This window comes from Leptopilina heterotoma, unplaced genomic scaffold (genome assembly GCF_015476425.1).
Source record: "Leptopilina heterotoma isolate Lh14 unplaced genomic scaffold, ASM1547642v1 Lhet_267, whole genome shotgun sequence".
Lineage (NCBI taxonomy): Eukaryota > Metazoa > Arthropoda > Insecta > Hymenoptera > Figitidae > Leptopilina > Leptopilina heterotoma.
In genome coordinates, this window is record NW_025110976.1 from 1,018,482 (window position 1) to 1,034,490 (window position 16,009).

At 26.9% G+C, this 16,009-nt stretch overlaps 1 protein-coding gene across 3 annotated transcripts in view; it reads left to right on the forward strand.

Moving 5' to 3' along the window:
- LOC122503628 (alpha-glucosidase-like) overlaps nucleotides 1-13,631 on the forward strand; it is a 78,679-nt gene extending 65,048 nt beyond the window's left edge. For 2 of the 3 annotated variants that reach the window (XM_043614249.1, XM_043614250.1), the window contains exons 7-9: nucleotides 7,996-8,191; nucleotides 11,263-11,403; nucleotides 13,056-13,631. In XM_043614249.1, coding sequence (XP_043470184.1) covers nucleotides 7,996-8,191; nucleotides 11,263-11,403; nucleotides 13,056-13,128 — 410 coding nt within the window. In that variant the 3' untranslated portion in view covers nucleotides 13,129-13,631. The remainder of the gene's footprint in view (nucleotides 1-7,995; nucleotides 8,192-11,262; nucleotides 11,404-13,055) is intronic. The other variant, XR_006301765.1, reaches the window with a different exon arrangement.
- The last annotated feature ends 2,378 nt before the right edge of the window (nucleotides 13,632-16,009 follow it).

Here is a 16,009-nt window from a genome sequence, read left to right on the forward strand (position 1 = left end):
GTTAACCCAGTTGAGCAGGATATGTTAAACCATGTAAACCTCTCAGGTACGAGGAGAGTAATGAGGTCCTGCAAGATACTGAATTGCATCCCCCGCGTAAACGGCGCCCAGAGGGTTCCCGAGAGGCCGAGCGAAAGGGTCTGGATGCCGATTCAGTTGAGCAGGTTGGGAATCCAGAATTGCAAGCACTGGGGCACCCACTCACCTAATGCACAAGTCGAAGGTCTAAAAGATGTTACTATTGCTAACTATTGTATTAGTTACAGCAAAGACAAGGCAACAAAGCATAAAGGTCACGCAATAAATTTTCATTCTTGTGATTGTGTTTTAGATTCTCTTGCAAGTAAAGAATTAATTGACAGTAAAATATTGGACGTAAATTTATTAAAGAAACAAAATCTTCCATGGGGCCATATCACGGTATTGCTTTCAATAAATCGATATATTTTTAATTTAGCGATGGAATAAAAATCCGAAAACAAATGAAATTTGGAGAACATTCTCACGTTTAAACCACTCTTATTTTGTTGAAAAAAAAAAAAAAAAAAAAATAGCATTAACGGTGCTAGCGTTAATTCGCGAATAGATTTCTCTCATAATGATTTTAGAATTTTCAGAAAGGAGTCATATTAATGTTGTCGAACATTTAAACATTTTTTAACTTTACAAAGAGATTCAACAATCTTCTATCAATTATGGAATTATAAATATAAAAGTAAATAATATGAAAACACCATAAACATAGAGAAAAAAAAAATTTTTTTTTTTACAGATTAATTTAAATACTTTAAATTTTTAATAAAACAAAGACAGGATTAACTTTTAAAAGAAAGAAAATTTGAAAATTGATATAATTTATATCAATGTTTATACTTTAGAGCGAGGGAAAACAAAATTAATTTTTTCGTATATAAATCGAAACTCACATGCAAAAGCACTCAAACTATCAAAAATATGAAGAACTTCAAGTATATTATTAATTTCGAATTATAATGCGTGGTTTTTATATTTTGCGTTATCGTGTTATATATCGTTATGTGTGTATATATGTATATATATATATATATAAAATAATTTTTATATACATGTAATATTTGGTTCTTTGGTCTATCGTCAATATCTAAATTTGTGTTTTCTTTTTGCGAAGTAGAATTAATATTACAAGTAATTTCTATGTATTCTTTTGTACGACAAATTATTATGAATACGTAATTAATTTATTAATGCAATGGTTTCTTATTATGAAGAGATAAACCTGTTTTAAGTTTATTTTATCTTTTAAAATTGGAATTAAATCTTATCTAATTGTAATTTGATATTAGCTAAAGAATATTTTTTCTAATTGTTTCTAATTTTGTTATGTTGATTGTAAATGTTGATGTTATCTACTCCAATGGCGATATATTAAGCGGAAGGTTTGATAATTCGACAGTCAATAAACCAGTTGTATTTGGGAGAAGGTTTTCTGCAGTTTTCCTCTCCCCTAGTTAAATGTCTAGGCGAATGCGAATACTCCTAATTCAAGACGACCTGCAGTCGCAAACACAAAATTAAAAATCATCTTTTGTTATGAATTGGAAAACGCACATTAAAATGTGAGAAACTGTAAAAACTAAAAATCATACAATTAATCTTGCTTTAATTTGCAAAATTCACGATAAATCTACGATTTTAAAATATGTATTTACTTCTACGAGAAAGATACTGCTAATTGACTCAATTGTTTTTAAATCATATTTTTATGTAGAAAAAGATCACTTATCATGTGACTTTTTCTTTTATTAAGGGGGAAGGTGTGACGTTATCGTCGAATTTAACAATGTAAATAACGCCACTTTCATATTCTAACAACAGAAATACGAAAACTTTGCTGAGAACTCTACCCTAATGGTAAAACGCGGGAAGATTCAAAATCAAATATAAATAATTAATAATTAATCATATTTTGCAAAATTACAATTATAAATTATAAATTATAATTTATTATATTCTTTATTTTCACTATTTATATTATTTAAAATTCATTATTTAAACTAAACTCCAATTATAAATGAAATTATATCTCAAACATAATATAATATTATACAATTTCAAAGAACTCTTGAAGCCTCTTTCTATTAAACAACTCTAAAATTTGGAAGTAAACATAAAACTCGAGATATACAAAGGATTCATTTTAAGTCGCCTGACCAAAGATTCTAAAAATAGAACGCAACAGAAAATTCAGTTTCTATATTTTTCTTAGTAAATCTTTTGAGAGTAGACTAGGAAATGCGCACGTTGTTTTATCCCCACTTTCTCTTAGAAGGGCCTTAGAGGGGGAGTTCAGCAAGGGTTTCAAGTGGCTTTTGAAGGCCAAAGGAGATCAATTCTTTCTCTTCTTCAAATCAGACGTATTTCTTGTGAACGAAATTATAAGTTCAATATTGTTAAAATTAAAGGACTTAATCAAGACTGTTAATTTATAATTAAACAATTTACCTTCTTTTAAATAAAACAGAGTGAAATATATTTTATTATTTGAATTCAACCGCCTAACTTCCTACCTGCCAGGTGACTACTTCAGTAGTCAAAGCAAGAACAAGTTCGCCCTCTCTTAAAATTAAATTGTACCTAACCTGGGACGTGACATCAGCTTTAGAAAGACACTAGAAACAATCAAAAGTCCCTAACGGCAGATATCCCCGCGCGGCGTTTGGTTTGACGCAATATTCTACAGGGTGTTCTTTTTTTAATGATGGCAGAGAAATGCTACTTTTATATTAAAGTAACTTACGGTTATTATTTCTAATTGTAAAATAATTACCGTTTAAATTTTTTAATTATAGTCACCATCAATATTTTCTAAAAATTAAATATTCTCACCTTTTTTCCTTTTCCTTTTTTTTCCTTTTTTTTCCACCTTTTTTCTATTTGTCGCTTTAGTTAAACAAAATATGAAGCGAATATATTAAATTTAAGCTCAACCCTTTACAAAAAATATACTTCTAGCTAATAAAAATAAGATTCAAACTCCTCCTTCTTAAAGAAAACAAATTTTTTATTGATTGGTTCAACAATACAAAAAGGGAGTAAATATTTAATTTTTAAAAAGTTACATTTAGTCTTAACCCATTAAGAAAAAAAAACTTCTGGCCAATAAAAATAAACTCCTCCTATTTTCAAAATGCAATGTTTTATTTATTGGTTGAGTTAAACAAAATGGAGAATCTAATTAATATTTAAAAAATAAAACATATAAACCCAACCCCCTAAGAAAAAATAGATGATTTAAACCAATCAAAATAACAACCAAACTCCTTCTATTTTCAAAATCAATTTTTCTATTTTTTGATTAAGTTAAACGCAAAATGCAGAAAAAATTAATATTTAAAAAATAAAACATATTTTTCCAACCCCCAAAAGAAAAAATGGATGTTTTAAACCAATTAAATTAAAACTTAAACTCCTCCTTCTGAATGAAAGATATTTTTCCTTCGTGTGTTCAAATAGAACAAAATGGAGAAAATATTAAACTTTAAAAAAATATGAAATTTAACCACAACCCTTTCCGAAAAAATAGGAGGAGATTCAATCTATTTTTGTATAGTTCATAGTAAACTTTAATTTTAAGTAGGAGGAGTTTGAATCTTATTTTTATTAGCTAGAAGTATATTTTTTGTAAAGGGTTGAGCTTAAATTTAATATACATATTCGCTTCATATTTTGTTTAACTAAAGCGACAAATAGAAAATTTTCTTTCTTTATGTAGGAGGAGTTTGATTATTATTTTGATTGGTCTAAAACATCCATTTTTTCTTAGGGGGTTGGGATTATATGTTTTATTTTAAAAATATTATTCTTTTCTTCATTTTGTATAACTTAATCAACAAATAGAAAAATTGATTTTGAAAATAGGAGGAGTTTGTTTATTATTTTGATTGGTTTGAAGCAACCATTTTTTCTTTGGGGGTTGAGGTTATATGTTTTATTTTTCATATAATATTAAGTATTTTCTCCATTTTGTTTAACTTAACCAACAAATAGATAAATTGATTTTGAAAATAGGAGGAGTTTGTTTATTATTTTCATTGGTGTGAAGCAACCATTTTTTCTTTGGGGGTTGAGGTTATATGTTTTATTTTTCATATAATATTAAGTATTTTCTCCATTTTGTTTAACTTAACCAACAAATAGATAAATTGATTTTGAAAATAGGAGGAGTTTGTTTATTATTTTCATTGTTGTGAAGCAACCATTTTTTCTTTGGGGGTTGAGGTTATAATGTTTTATTTTTCATATATTAAGTATTTTCTCCATTTTGTTTAACTTAACCAACAAATAGAAAAATTGATTTTGAAAATAGGAGCAGTTTGTTTCTTATTTTTATTCGTCTAAAAGCATCAATTTTTTGGGGGGGGTTGGGATTATGTTTTATTTTTTAAAAATTAAATATTTCCTCCTCCTATTTACAAAAAGCGCAATGTTTTTATTCGTTGCTCCATTGAGAAAAATTCTAAGAATATTTATCATTTTTAAAAAATATAAGGGGCATTCTCCGTCAGATTTTCACTCAAAATTTTTTTTTGTATTAAAATAATTTTTTTCGAATTCTATATGAAAAATAAGTAAATACGTGTTTTTTTATTTTTTTATTTGATCAAAATTATAAAAGTTATGATTTTTTAAAATTTAACATCTTCAGAAGCAAAAGATTTTTCTAACACTTTTAACTCCGTTATACCAAAAGATAAAAAACAATGTAATATATGAAAATGACTTGTTTTTTCTTGAATATTTCAAATATGTAATAAAAAATAACTTTAATAAAGCGAAAACATTAAATAAATTGAAATTTCTTCAAAAATGTGACTTTTCTCAAAAGCGAAGTAATTGATTTTCGATTTTTTTCTTCCATTACAACCACTGATAAATATAGAAATTTTTCCAACTTATGCCAAAGTGGTGTTCTTTAGGGTTCAAATTTATATATTTATATATTTGAGAAAAGTCACATGTTAGACGAAATTTCAATTTATTTAATGTTTTCGCTTTATTAAAGTTATTTTTTATTACATATTTGAAATATTCAAGAAAAGACAAGTTATTTTCATATATTACATTATTTTTTATCTTTTGGTATAACGGAGTTAAAAGTGTTTCAAAAATCCTTTGCTTCCGAAGATGTTAAATTTAAAAAAATCATAACTTTTATAATTTTGATCAAATAAAAAAATAAAAAAACACGTAATTACTTATTTTTCATATAGAATTCGAAAAAAATTATTTTAATACAAAAAAAATTTTGAGTGAAAATCTGACGGAGAATGCCCCATATAATGTTTATTTTAACTTTTAAAGAGAAAAAGGATAGAGACTTTTGGCCAATAAAAATAATATTTAAATTCCTCCTTTTTCCTAAATGCAATTTTTCTATTCGGAACATGCCCTGGAAAAAAGGTGAGAATATTTAATTTTTAGAAAATATTGATGGTGACTATAATTAAAAAATTTAAACGGTAATTATTTTACAATTAGAAATAATAACCGTAGGTTACTTTAATATAAAAGTAGCATTTCTCTGCCATCATTAAAAAAAGAACACCCTGTAGAATATTGCGTCAAACCAAACGCCGCGCGGGGATATCTGCCGTTAGGGACTTTTGATTGTTTCTAGTGTCTTTCTAAAGCTGATGTCACGTCCCAGGTTAGGTACAATTTAATTTTAAGAGAGGGCGAACTTGTTCTTGCTTTGACTACTGAAGTAGTCACCTGGCAGGTAGGAAGTTAGGCGGTTGAATTCAAATAATAAAATATATTTCACTCTGTTTTATTTAAAAGAAGGTAAATTGTTTAATTATAAATTAACAGTCTTGATTAAGTCCTTTAATTTTAACAATATTGAACTTATAATTTCGTTCACAAGAAATACGTCTGATTTGAAGAAGAGAAAGAATTGATCTCCTTTGGCCTTCAAAAGCCACTTGAAACCCTTGCTGAACTCCCCCTCTAAGGCCCTTCTAAGAGAAAGTGGGGATAAAACAACGTGCGCGGGGATATCTGCCGTTAGGGACTTTTGATTGTTTCTAGTGTCTTTCTAAAGCTGAAATAGAATAAGTTGTTGGTAAAGTAGATATTACTTTAATATCACTTTACCATTTGCATTTAATTAAATTACAAGTTTTATTGTTTAATTAGTCTTATTAATAGATGTAATTAATATTTTTACGTTCTTTTAACAATATACACTATTTTTTCCTTTATTTACACCGTTTTCATAAGTAATTATGAAAAATAACCTTGCTATAAAATCACAATGACATTTTTGCACATTTCAGTTAATTATTAATTATTCAAAGCTTTCTTTATAAAAATATTTGCATAATTTCATTCTCCAAATGTTCCTTTTCAATTTCCAATCGTTTTTTTCATCAAATTCTGTCTTTTAACAGAATTATAAAGCAATTTACCAAATGTCTCCCAAATGTATCCCAAATGTATACCCACGTGGGGAGACATTTGGTAAAACGATTTCGCAAGGGAAGCTTTGCTTTTTATTAAATAATTGAGTATACGAGTAACTTTGATGAAATATTTTTGATGATAATATAAAATTACGGTGTGAAATTTGTAAATTTTACTAAAAAATATATTTTAATTGTGCCTTAATGTGAATAAATGTGAAAAAAAAATTTATTTTTCATTTCCGAAGCTTTCATCTCCGAAGCTTTTTCCTTGAAATGTGCGAGTTTTTTTTTGTTTTTAGTATTTACCTGCATTGATTTGAAAATATTAACCTAAATAACCATAAACTATAGACTTTTATTTTTATTAAACTGAATATATTTAGTATTAAAATATGCAAATTATTACTTTTTTAAACAGTGTCATTTTATTATGAATTATATTAGTGTGTATATTTAATAAAAAAAATCACGAAACAAATAAAGCTGATCAATTGGAGCAACAAAGACAATATTCTTTAAAGAAAAAAAACTTTAATATTTTCAACAATTAATTTTGCGCAACTTGAATTCTTACTCTTGAGTATGAAATAAAGTAAGTTCAATAAAAAAAACAATATAATTTAAAAAAAAATAAGTTGAAAAATCGAATTTCAAAAGTGGCACTTTCAGAAGAATCACCCATAGACTATTATCTGTCAAATAAAGTTTTATTTTTATATTTTCAATTAAATTCGTAGTAAATGAAGCACTCGTAGTAATACGCACAATCACTCAATAACCAACTAGTTGAATCATTTAATCTTTTATTTAATCAAATAAATTTTCTTTTTAAAATTTCTAAAAGTTGACAATGCAAAGCAATAACTGTAGAACAAAAATTAAACTGTGCAAACTTGTAGTACTTTTTGCTCAATTGTTTCAGTGCTTTCTTATTGTCAATGATGCACCAGAAAATAATCTTTCGATGGAAACAGAAGTAGCTTGTATGCTGAGTAATTCTCTCGCCATGTGGGCTAAGTTAGGGAACTTATTCGCGTTATGTCTCCACCACTGAAGAATATCAATGTCTTTATTGGTTCTTCCTGAATCTAAATAATAACCAATTTCTTTGCGCCAATGTTCAGTAGACTTATTCTTATTTTGGGATGTTGAATTGTTCGATTTGTTGCCTTTTGATGAAAAAAGTGCAGCAAGTTTAATATCATCATCGTCAATGTCTTCAATATTGTTCCCGTTTTGCTAGATCAAGTCGTTTGTGGCTTCTAGAGGTGAAAACAACCCTAGAATACGAAAATGTTTGATTTCCTTGTGTGCGAAAAATCCTGCCATTGAAATCGAACAGTTTTCGAGACGAAGTTAATTGAAACATAACAGAAGATAGAAAGAGATTTCGATTTCAGAAACTTGTTTTGAAACACGTGAAACGAGACGATAATTGTCAAAATTTCGATCGCTGTGCAGCACTAGTTCCTTTTGTAGGAAGGTGAAATAATGTAAAATTTGAATAAAATTCAAATATAAAAATAGTAATCAGTTTATGTTTTTACAGGTTTCTCAAGTAATCTACAAACATGGCTTCCTGTAAATGAAAATTACAAAACTCTAAATTTAGAGTTTGAAAAGGCTGCAGGAGAATCCTATTACAATTATTATAAAGATATTGCCTCATTAAGAAAAATACCATCTGTTAGAAAAGGAAATTTAAAGATAAAAATATTAAAAAATGATATATTAGCATTTTCAAGGTTTACTAAATTATTTAAAGTCTTTAACGTCTGAGTAGTATTAATAATAAAACAAATACGAATTCAGACAAAGATTCTTTAATGATACTACAACGTTTCGAAATCCACCGATTTCGGGACTGTTACTAATTTGACTCTCTGAAGAAGAAATCCGTGGATTTCGAAACGTTGAAGTAACATTAAAGAATCTTTTTCTAAATGTCTTCGTTTTTGTCTTATTACTTAATTATTATTGTTAATCCTTTAATGACCAATTTTTTTTAAACCCGTGGAGAAATTTCATCAGGATTCTTTTATATACCTAGTAAGATTTTCCTATTAGTTATATGAATATGATAAGGTAAAATGCAAGGAACAAGTAAAACCTCAGGATTTTCTGTTACGCTCGTTTATTGACAAAAATATTTCGTGGGGAAACATTGCGAGTGCTCGACGATTTCTTTTCACACATCTGACAAATAATTTAAGGTTACATATTTGTTTTATCTTTTATGCCCTTGAATATCTCAATGTTCAAATGAACAAAATATATTTAATTCTTTTACAAATTTATTTCTTAATATAATAATATTAGGTACGTCATGCATTAGCCCTGTGGGAACATTGCCATGGAATGTTAAATGTTCTCCTGGAAAACGCCTGTTTTTTCTATTATTCTCAGAATAGTGAACACTTAGGTAAATATTTGTGGGTATGCATACCTGAAAAAAAGTTATTTAAACTAATTAGAAATAAAGTCGCTTTTCTACCCGTTCAAATGTAATGTGATTTTGCAACTTAAAACTGTCAAGATATCAAAAAATAGTGGAAAGAGTAGGGAAAAGGTTCGCAGGTTGAGACGGGTTTTGATATTGAAGAATATTTTTACACAAACAAAATTTTGCAAAAATTTCTCTCTGTTACTTAAAAAGTATTGTCCTGGGCTACAAAATTGATCTAAAAAATAATTATTTCTTTTAAAAATAAAAATTTTTGACCTGTTTTTTGATCATCTATAATAATTAATTTTAGATTGAGACAAAATGAATAATGATGTAACATATCAATTGTTTATTTATTAATTTTGCAAGCTTTAGCCTAAATAAAGAGCGTAAAAACTTTAAAACTTCACTTGAAACTGAAAAAAAAAAATTTTCCTAAATAAAGAGAACAAATTTTTTTTTATTAATAAATCATTTTTTACAAAGTTAATGATTGGGTTAAATTTTATTGTGTCATTTAAAGAGAAAGAATAGAAATTAAACTTATTTAACATTTTTTAAGTCTCTATTATGAATAATTTGACGAAATATTGAAATTTTCACTTCTACGTCTCCAAAAACCAAGACTCTAACATCAATATCTCTGGTATTTCTATGAAGTTATTCAGATAAGAATTGCTTACAATCTAGAGCACCTTAAACATGAAAAATTATGAGGTGTTAATTTTTTCCCCTCCATTTTGAAAATACAGAATAATTTTAAAAGGACCGACAAAATGGGCCCTTTTCTTTTTTCTACCGAACCAATGAAATCAAACAGTTAAATTATCGATAAATTAATGAAAACCGAATGATTCGACTTGTCAAAACATGTAGATTGATAATAAAAAATAAAACAAAAATTAAGATTTTGCTCCAAAGTTAGTAAATTGCGATTATCTCGAAAACTAGAACCGACAATAATTATGAGCCCTTTTCATGTGGACGTACACATTTATATGGAAAGTAACTTAAAGGTTAGGGTTCTCATAAAGCTCTCGTTATTTTCCCTTTCAAGATTTTTGTGAAGATCAGAGCGTCACTGAAAATGCAAGGGCTTAACGGATTTACCAGAAACCTACTAAACTTCAATTTTAGGTAAAGAATATTAGGGAAAATTCTACACGGGAAGGAATGTAATTTCCGTAATTCTCTGTAATTAAGGGTGTTTAAAATCACTTATTTAAACACTGGGCATTAAAGGGTTAAAAAACAAAATGAGAAGGATAAGTCCGGGGTAGATGGCCATACGGGAGAGATGGACAGTTCAAATATTTCACAGAATTTGTTAATAAATATCATTTATTACGGGTTATTCTTCAACCTTTTGTGACTACTAATAAATGTAAACAACAAATTGTTGAAAAATAATGAAAGTGTAAGCGTAATCCTTCTACATTTTTTTGTATGGGTCCAAAATAATAATTTGAGAATTTCACATTTTTATTGCTATATTGTTATTTATGACGGATTTTTTTATTTGAAGTTTCATTTAGTAATGCATAACCCACGCTTCGACATATACAAAAAATGAATGAAAAAATTATCTTAGTATTTATTTAATATTTTGATGTTTACTTTTGTCATATATTATTGGGTGAGATGGCCATTGATGACATTAATTTAAAATTTTTTATGTTAATGTTAGATACTTAAGAAATATTGAAGAAAAACAAATTAAAAAAGTCTGAGAACAAAATAATTCATCTAATTAAAACCAGAGATGGAGATATATTATTTGTAGGTTGAGCCGAAAGTTACAATCAAACGACATTTATTGAATATTGGATTCACTGCAGTATTTGACATTTTTGGCTACATGAAAACTGCACTGAATTCCATAATAAATATTCAAAATGTGACCAGAATAAGAGAAAAATAATTTTGAACGATTAAAAATTAAGTTTAAGCTAAAAGTAAAAAATTATAAGTATTGGCCATCTCTGCAAATGCACATTTTACAAAATGTAAATTTTGAGATTGTTCCTATGAAAAAATTTTATTTTATTTTCCGTTATTTTAAAGTTAAGTGTTCAAAGTTTAATTATCAATAAAAGTGTAGACATAAATCGCTTTTTACAATTTTTACAGTACTTTAAAGAAACTATGCCCACCTCCCCCGGACTTACCCTATACCGTAAGACGGGGTTATTTCGCTCATATACTGATAAATTCTCTCATCGTCTTATTTGCTTTTTTAGCCATAAAATTAAGTAAAAATTTTTAATTTGTTAATAGATACATCAAAATTTATCTTAATGCTAGTTTGAAGTTAATTTAAAGAAAATATATCGATTATCTTTATCCGCAATAAATTTTCTCTTTTTTTAGAAAATATAAAGGGCAAAAGTCTGTATATGTCGTAATAAACTTGAATAATTTTACACAATTTGTCAACTTGAATAAATTTGAAAAGACTTCTTCGCAAATAACGCTCTATAAAGCTACTCCTGGAACGGATTTAATTTCTAAGTAAGTTATTACTAACTTAATTCAAATATGTAAATCATTTTCTGAATTTCAAATTGTTCCACTATTAAAGGACTTTCACTAAGGAAACATTTTAAAAATGAATCCTTAGGACATACCGACATACCAGAAATATTTGGTGACTAAGGAGACTGAACTGACTATGTAAATTCTATTAGAAATTAAACTCTGTCGCAGAAAAAAAATACTCGCTTAATGACAGGCTCTAGCTTACGTGAGCCTGCGCAGTAGAAGTTCATATTTCACTCCTTTTTATACAGTTATGATTTTTGTTTAACACATATTTTGATGAAAAAATTGCAACTATTATCAAAATCTTAAATATGTATCTTTTATTGCATATCAAATGATGATTTTAAAAAATTACAATCTAAAAAATTATTTTTTTTATCTTACTGCTATTAAAATAATATTCAAAAACTGATTACCAATTTCTTTATACTAATACTGAAAATCTTTTCCGTTTTTGTAATTACAAAAGCAATTTATTTAAAAAACTAGGTAAGCCTAATAATGACAATTTTTTGGTTTCTATTTCATGAATTTTTGATAAATTATTTTCAACGATATAGTGGTATTATTTAAAAAAATCAAAGAATATAAGAATTCCTTGATTAAGTAAATTTTACAAAGCTTTTAGACCGTATTATGTTAATTATATATTTTGTTTGGACAACGCCCACACAGCACCAAAACTTTCCTGAAAATTTATTAAAGATTTACTTGCAAACTTCGAAAAATTTACTTGCAAAGTTTAGTGAAAATTGTGTAAAGATTTAAATGTCCCACTTAAATAAATGTTTATAGTCAAATTTTCCTAAAAATTTAACTTGAAACTTTCCTGAACATTTAAATTAAATTTTCGACTTCTCTCTTATAAGCGAAAATGTAACTTAAAACTTGCCTGAAAATTTAAATTAAATTTTCGCCTATATACAGTAGGCGAAATTTTTTTTTAAATTTTCAGGAAAGTTTCACGCTAAACATTTATTGAAGTGGGACATTTAATTCAAATCTTTACAAAATTTTCACTAAACTTTTCAAGTAAATACTTCGAAGTTTGCAAGTAAATCTTTAATAAATTTTTAGGAAAGTTTCGGTGCTGTGTGGGCGTTTTGATGCCTTTAACATTCTCATCAGGTCTTTTATAGAAAGAATGAATGGAGATTATGGTAACAATAGAAATAATAATAATATAAACACCTGTAAAGGTTCATTATTATTAGAATTTATGCAAAAGAGAGTTACAAAAATCATAGAAATTATCATAAACTTACCTCTTAAAGAGGGTCTAGCTATTATTTTTTTTTAAATTTCATTTTAAATTAATAAATTTATTTACTTACTTCTAATTTCCAGTCGTTCTGTAGACGCAATATTCAATAAGTTTAGATTTTAAAGTATTAATTTGTAAGAAAAAAATTCCACTGGAACTTTTTTAAGCTAGAATTAAGCAATAGGCGAATGTGTAAATAAGTAAAAATAAATATTATTTAAAAATAAAAAGTTTTTGAAAAAGACTCTTTCAATAAAGAAGATTTTAATAGTAGAACAATTTGAATCAAAATACAACATTAGAGTTGCATATACTTTTTTTCTCGTCTATTAATGTTACGTGATTTAATCTTTTGCAGTTGTCTAATAAAATCTAATAAAGTAAGGATTCCACCTAACGCAACTGTGGTTTTAATTGCAAAAGAACATTAAAACAGTGAATGATCGCGTTGGGTAATGGAAGCATAAATAGTTTATCTTACTGAAGTTGTTCTTAAAAATTTAAACTTGTAATTACAAAATGTTGAAAATTTAAAATTCTTCGCGTTATGTAAATTCGAAAAATCTGTAAAAAGGTGGTATTTTCCAATATTTAGATCTTTTACATGCCATTTAACGTTATATTTATAACGTTAAATGGCATATAAAAGATCTAAATATTGGTCTAAATATTGATCTAAATATTTTAAATATCTATTTAATATATTGTTAAAGCAGTAAGACATTATTGTTTAAATAAACCTTATGATAGTTATAAACAATTATTATTAACAATGCAATATTCTTAATATTACTGACATTTAACTCAAAAATTTGAAACGTCGTTTTAATTGATACGTCTTTGTTAAAGCGCATTTTTTAACTACTGTGTATTGTAATAATAAGAAAATTCATAACTGTTGTACCTTTTTAAATTAAAGTAAATAAAAATTCTAATTATAATTATATTTTTAAAAAATAAACAAAAATTATTTACCCATTTTACGAAACATACCTAAAGAAATGCAATCAAAAAAAGATAACTGATAAATGACTTAAGATTGTCAAATTTAAAAATTTGATCACTTGTGTTTACTTGGAAAGAGAAGAGATAAGTTTTAAATTGTTTAAACTTCAGACAAGTTATGTATAACTGTAAACACTACTGTTACCATTTTTATCCAATTGTCTAATTTTTTTGCAATAATTATTATACATTTTCGGTCTTGGTGACTTTATTATAAACCCTAAAATCGAAACATAATCGTAAAGAACCATCACTTTGGGGACCCCGCAGCACCCTTCAGACTACCGATCTATTTCAATTCTCTGTTCTTTGTCAAAGGTAGAGTAGTACCGACAGAAGTGGGCCACACTTTGGTTTTCATGCTATAGAAAATTCAGAAATTAACATTTTTGAACCCTTTTTTTTCTTAAGCAAACACAGATTTTAAAATTTTTAATTTTAACATATTGTTTAACATCGTTATGCAAAAAAGAGAAATTTGCGATATCATGATTTTGTTGACAGAAATAGGCTACCTAAGTTTTTCATCTAAAATAAGAAAAAGGATCAAGCACTATGATTGTTTATGTTAAATGATTAATTTTTTCAATAAATAGTATTGAAAAAGTAAGCACAAGAAGTGCGTTCCGTAATTTTATTAATTTTTATTTGACTTATAGCATAAAGTAATTTGCCGTAGTCAATGAGTTTATAACCAGTTGGTTTAGCCTTTCTTGGTGTCATGATTGCTAAAAAATTCAAAGTAATTCATAGAACCACTTCATTAGTTTATACAAAATCACTAAATGTCAAAACGAAACTTTAATGCAGTGGCCCACTTATGTTTACAGAAAATGTCCCACTTCTGTCCACAAGCATAATTTGAGGAGAAATAACGTGTCCTTAAACCTCGCGACAATATGAAACAGTCTCTTTAAATTTTTTAAGGTTAGGTCTGATACTATAATAAAGGCTACTTGCTCGATTGAATTCGATGAATAACTTATGTAAACAACGATAAATTTTACAATGAGAAAAAAAAGTAGATAATTTTTGGCACTAATTGCTAGAGATACATTTGTACGTCGCACTCTGTAATGACAAACTGAAAGTCGACCTGTTGATAACAAAAGAAAAAAATTTCGGTTGACAGATATGTCACTTGTAAAAGCAAAAACGGCGGGTGGCCCACTTCTATCAATGCTACTCTACTGGAAAGAATAGTATATAATCAGTTAACCATTTAATAGCCGAGTTTTTTGTGGTTAATTTAAAGTCATAATGTATATTAGATTTATTTACTAAAGAGTCAGTCCATTGACTTTCTTCTGAGAGTCGTTGCGACCATATTTTAAAAAAATCTAATTTTAATATATGTGAAACTCGATGATTTTCTGAGTTCATTAATCATAATATTATGTTACAAATTTTATTTCGTTTAATAATATTAATTATCAAAAGTAGGTGGTTCACGATGTGATTTCGTAACCTCAAATTTTTCAACTTTTTAAAAGACGTTATTATTCAAAAACTATTAAATATTAGGGGTTGGTACTTACCACAAATATAAATCTTTCCATTCTGCACGTTCTAAAGACCAAAATGAACTAAAAATTCTATTATTTGTGGACGAAAATTGATTTAAAAAATTTTTTTATATAAAAAAATTATACTTGTTTCACTTACAACTTTTTTGAAAAATTTAAGGTTACGAAATCACATCGTGAACCATCTACTTTTAATAATTAATATTATTAAACGAAATAAAATTTGTAACATAATATTATGATTAATGAACTCAGAAAATCATCGAGTTTCACATATATAAAAATTAGATTTTTTAAAAATATGGTCGCAACGACTCTCAGACGAAAGTCCATGGACTGACCCTAAAGTATTCAGTATAAGAAAAAAATTTTGTTGAACATGTTTCACCCCTTAAAACCACCCCCACGGTAAATTGTTACCACCAAAATTTGATATTTAACCTAATTAAGATAGTACGCTCGCGATCGCAATTTTCTATAGAATTCCCTGAAATTTAAAATATGAATAGTTAATAACAAGATCTACAAACATTTAAGTTAAAAGTTTGTTATTTAACATGGTTAACCTGTAAAGAGTGCATATAAATGGCACATTTCTTCTAATAACTTCTAAAATTGTCTATAGATTGTTTTCAAAAACTAATATATTATAAATAAATATTTGGAAAATTTAAAACAAAAAGATTTAACAATATTAACCGTTTCAGTTAAAAGATATAATATAATATTCTAACCTGACTAGTATACTTGTATGTGAGTGTGTCTGTACATAGGGCTGACT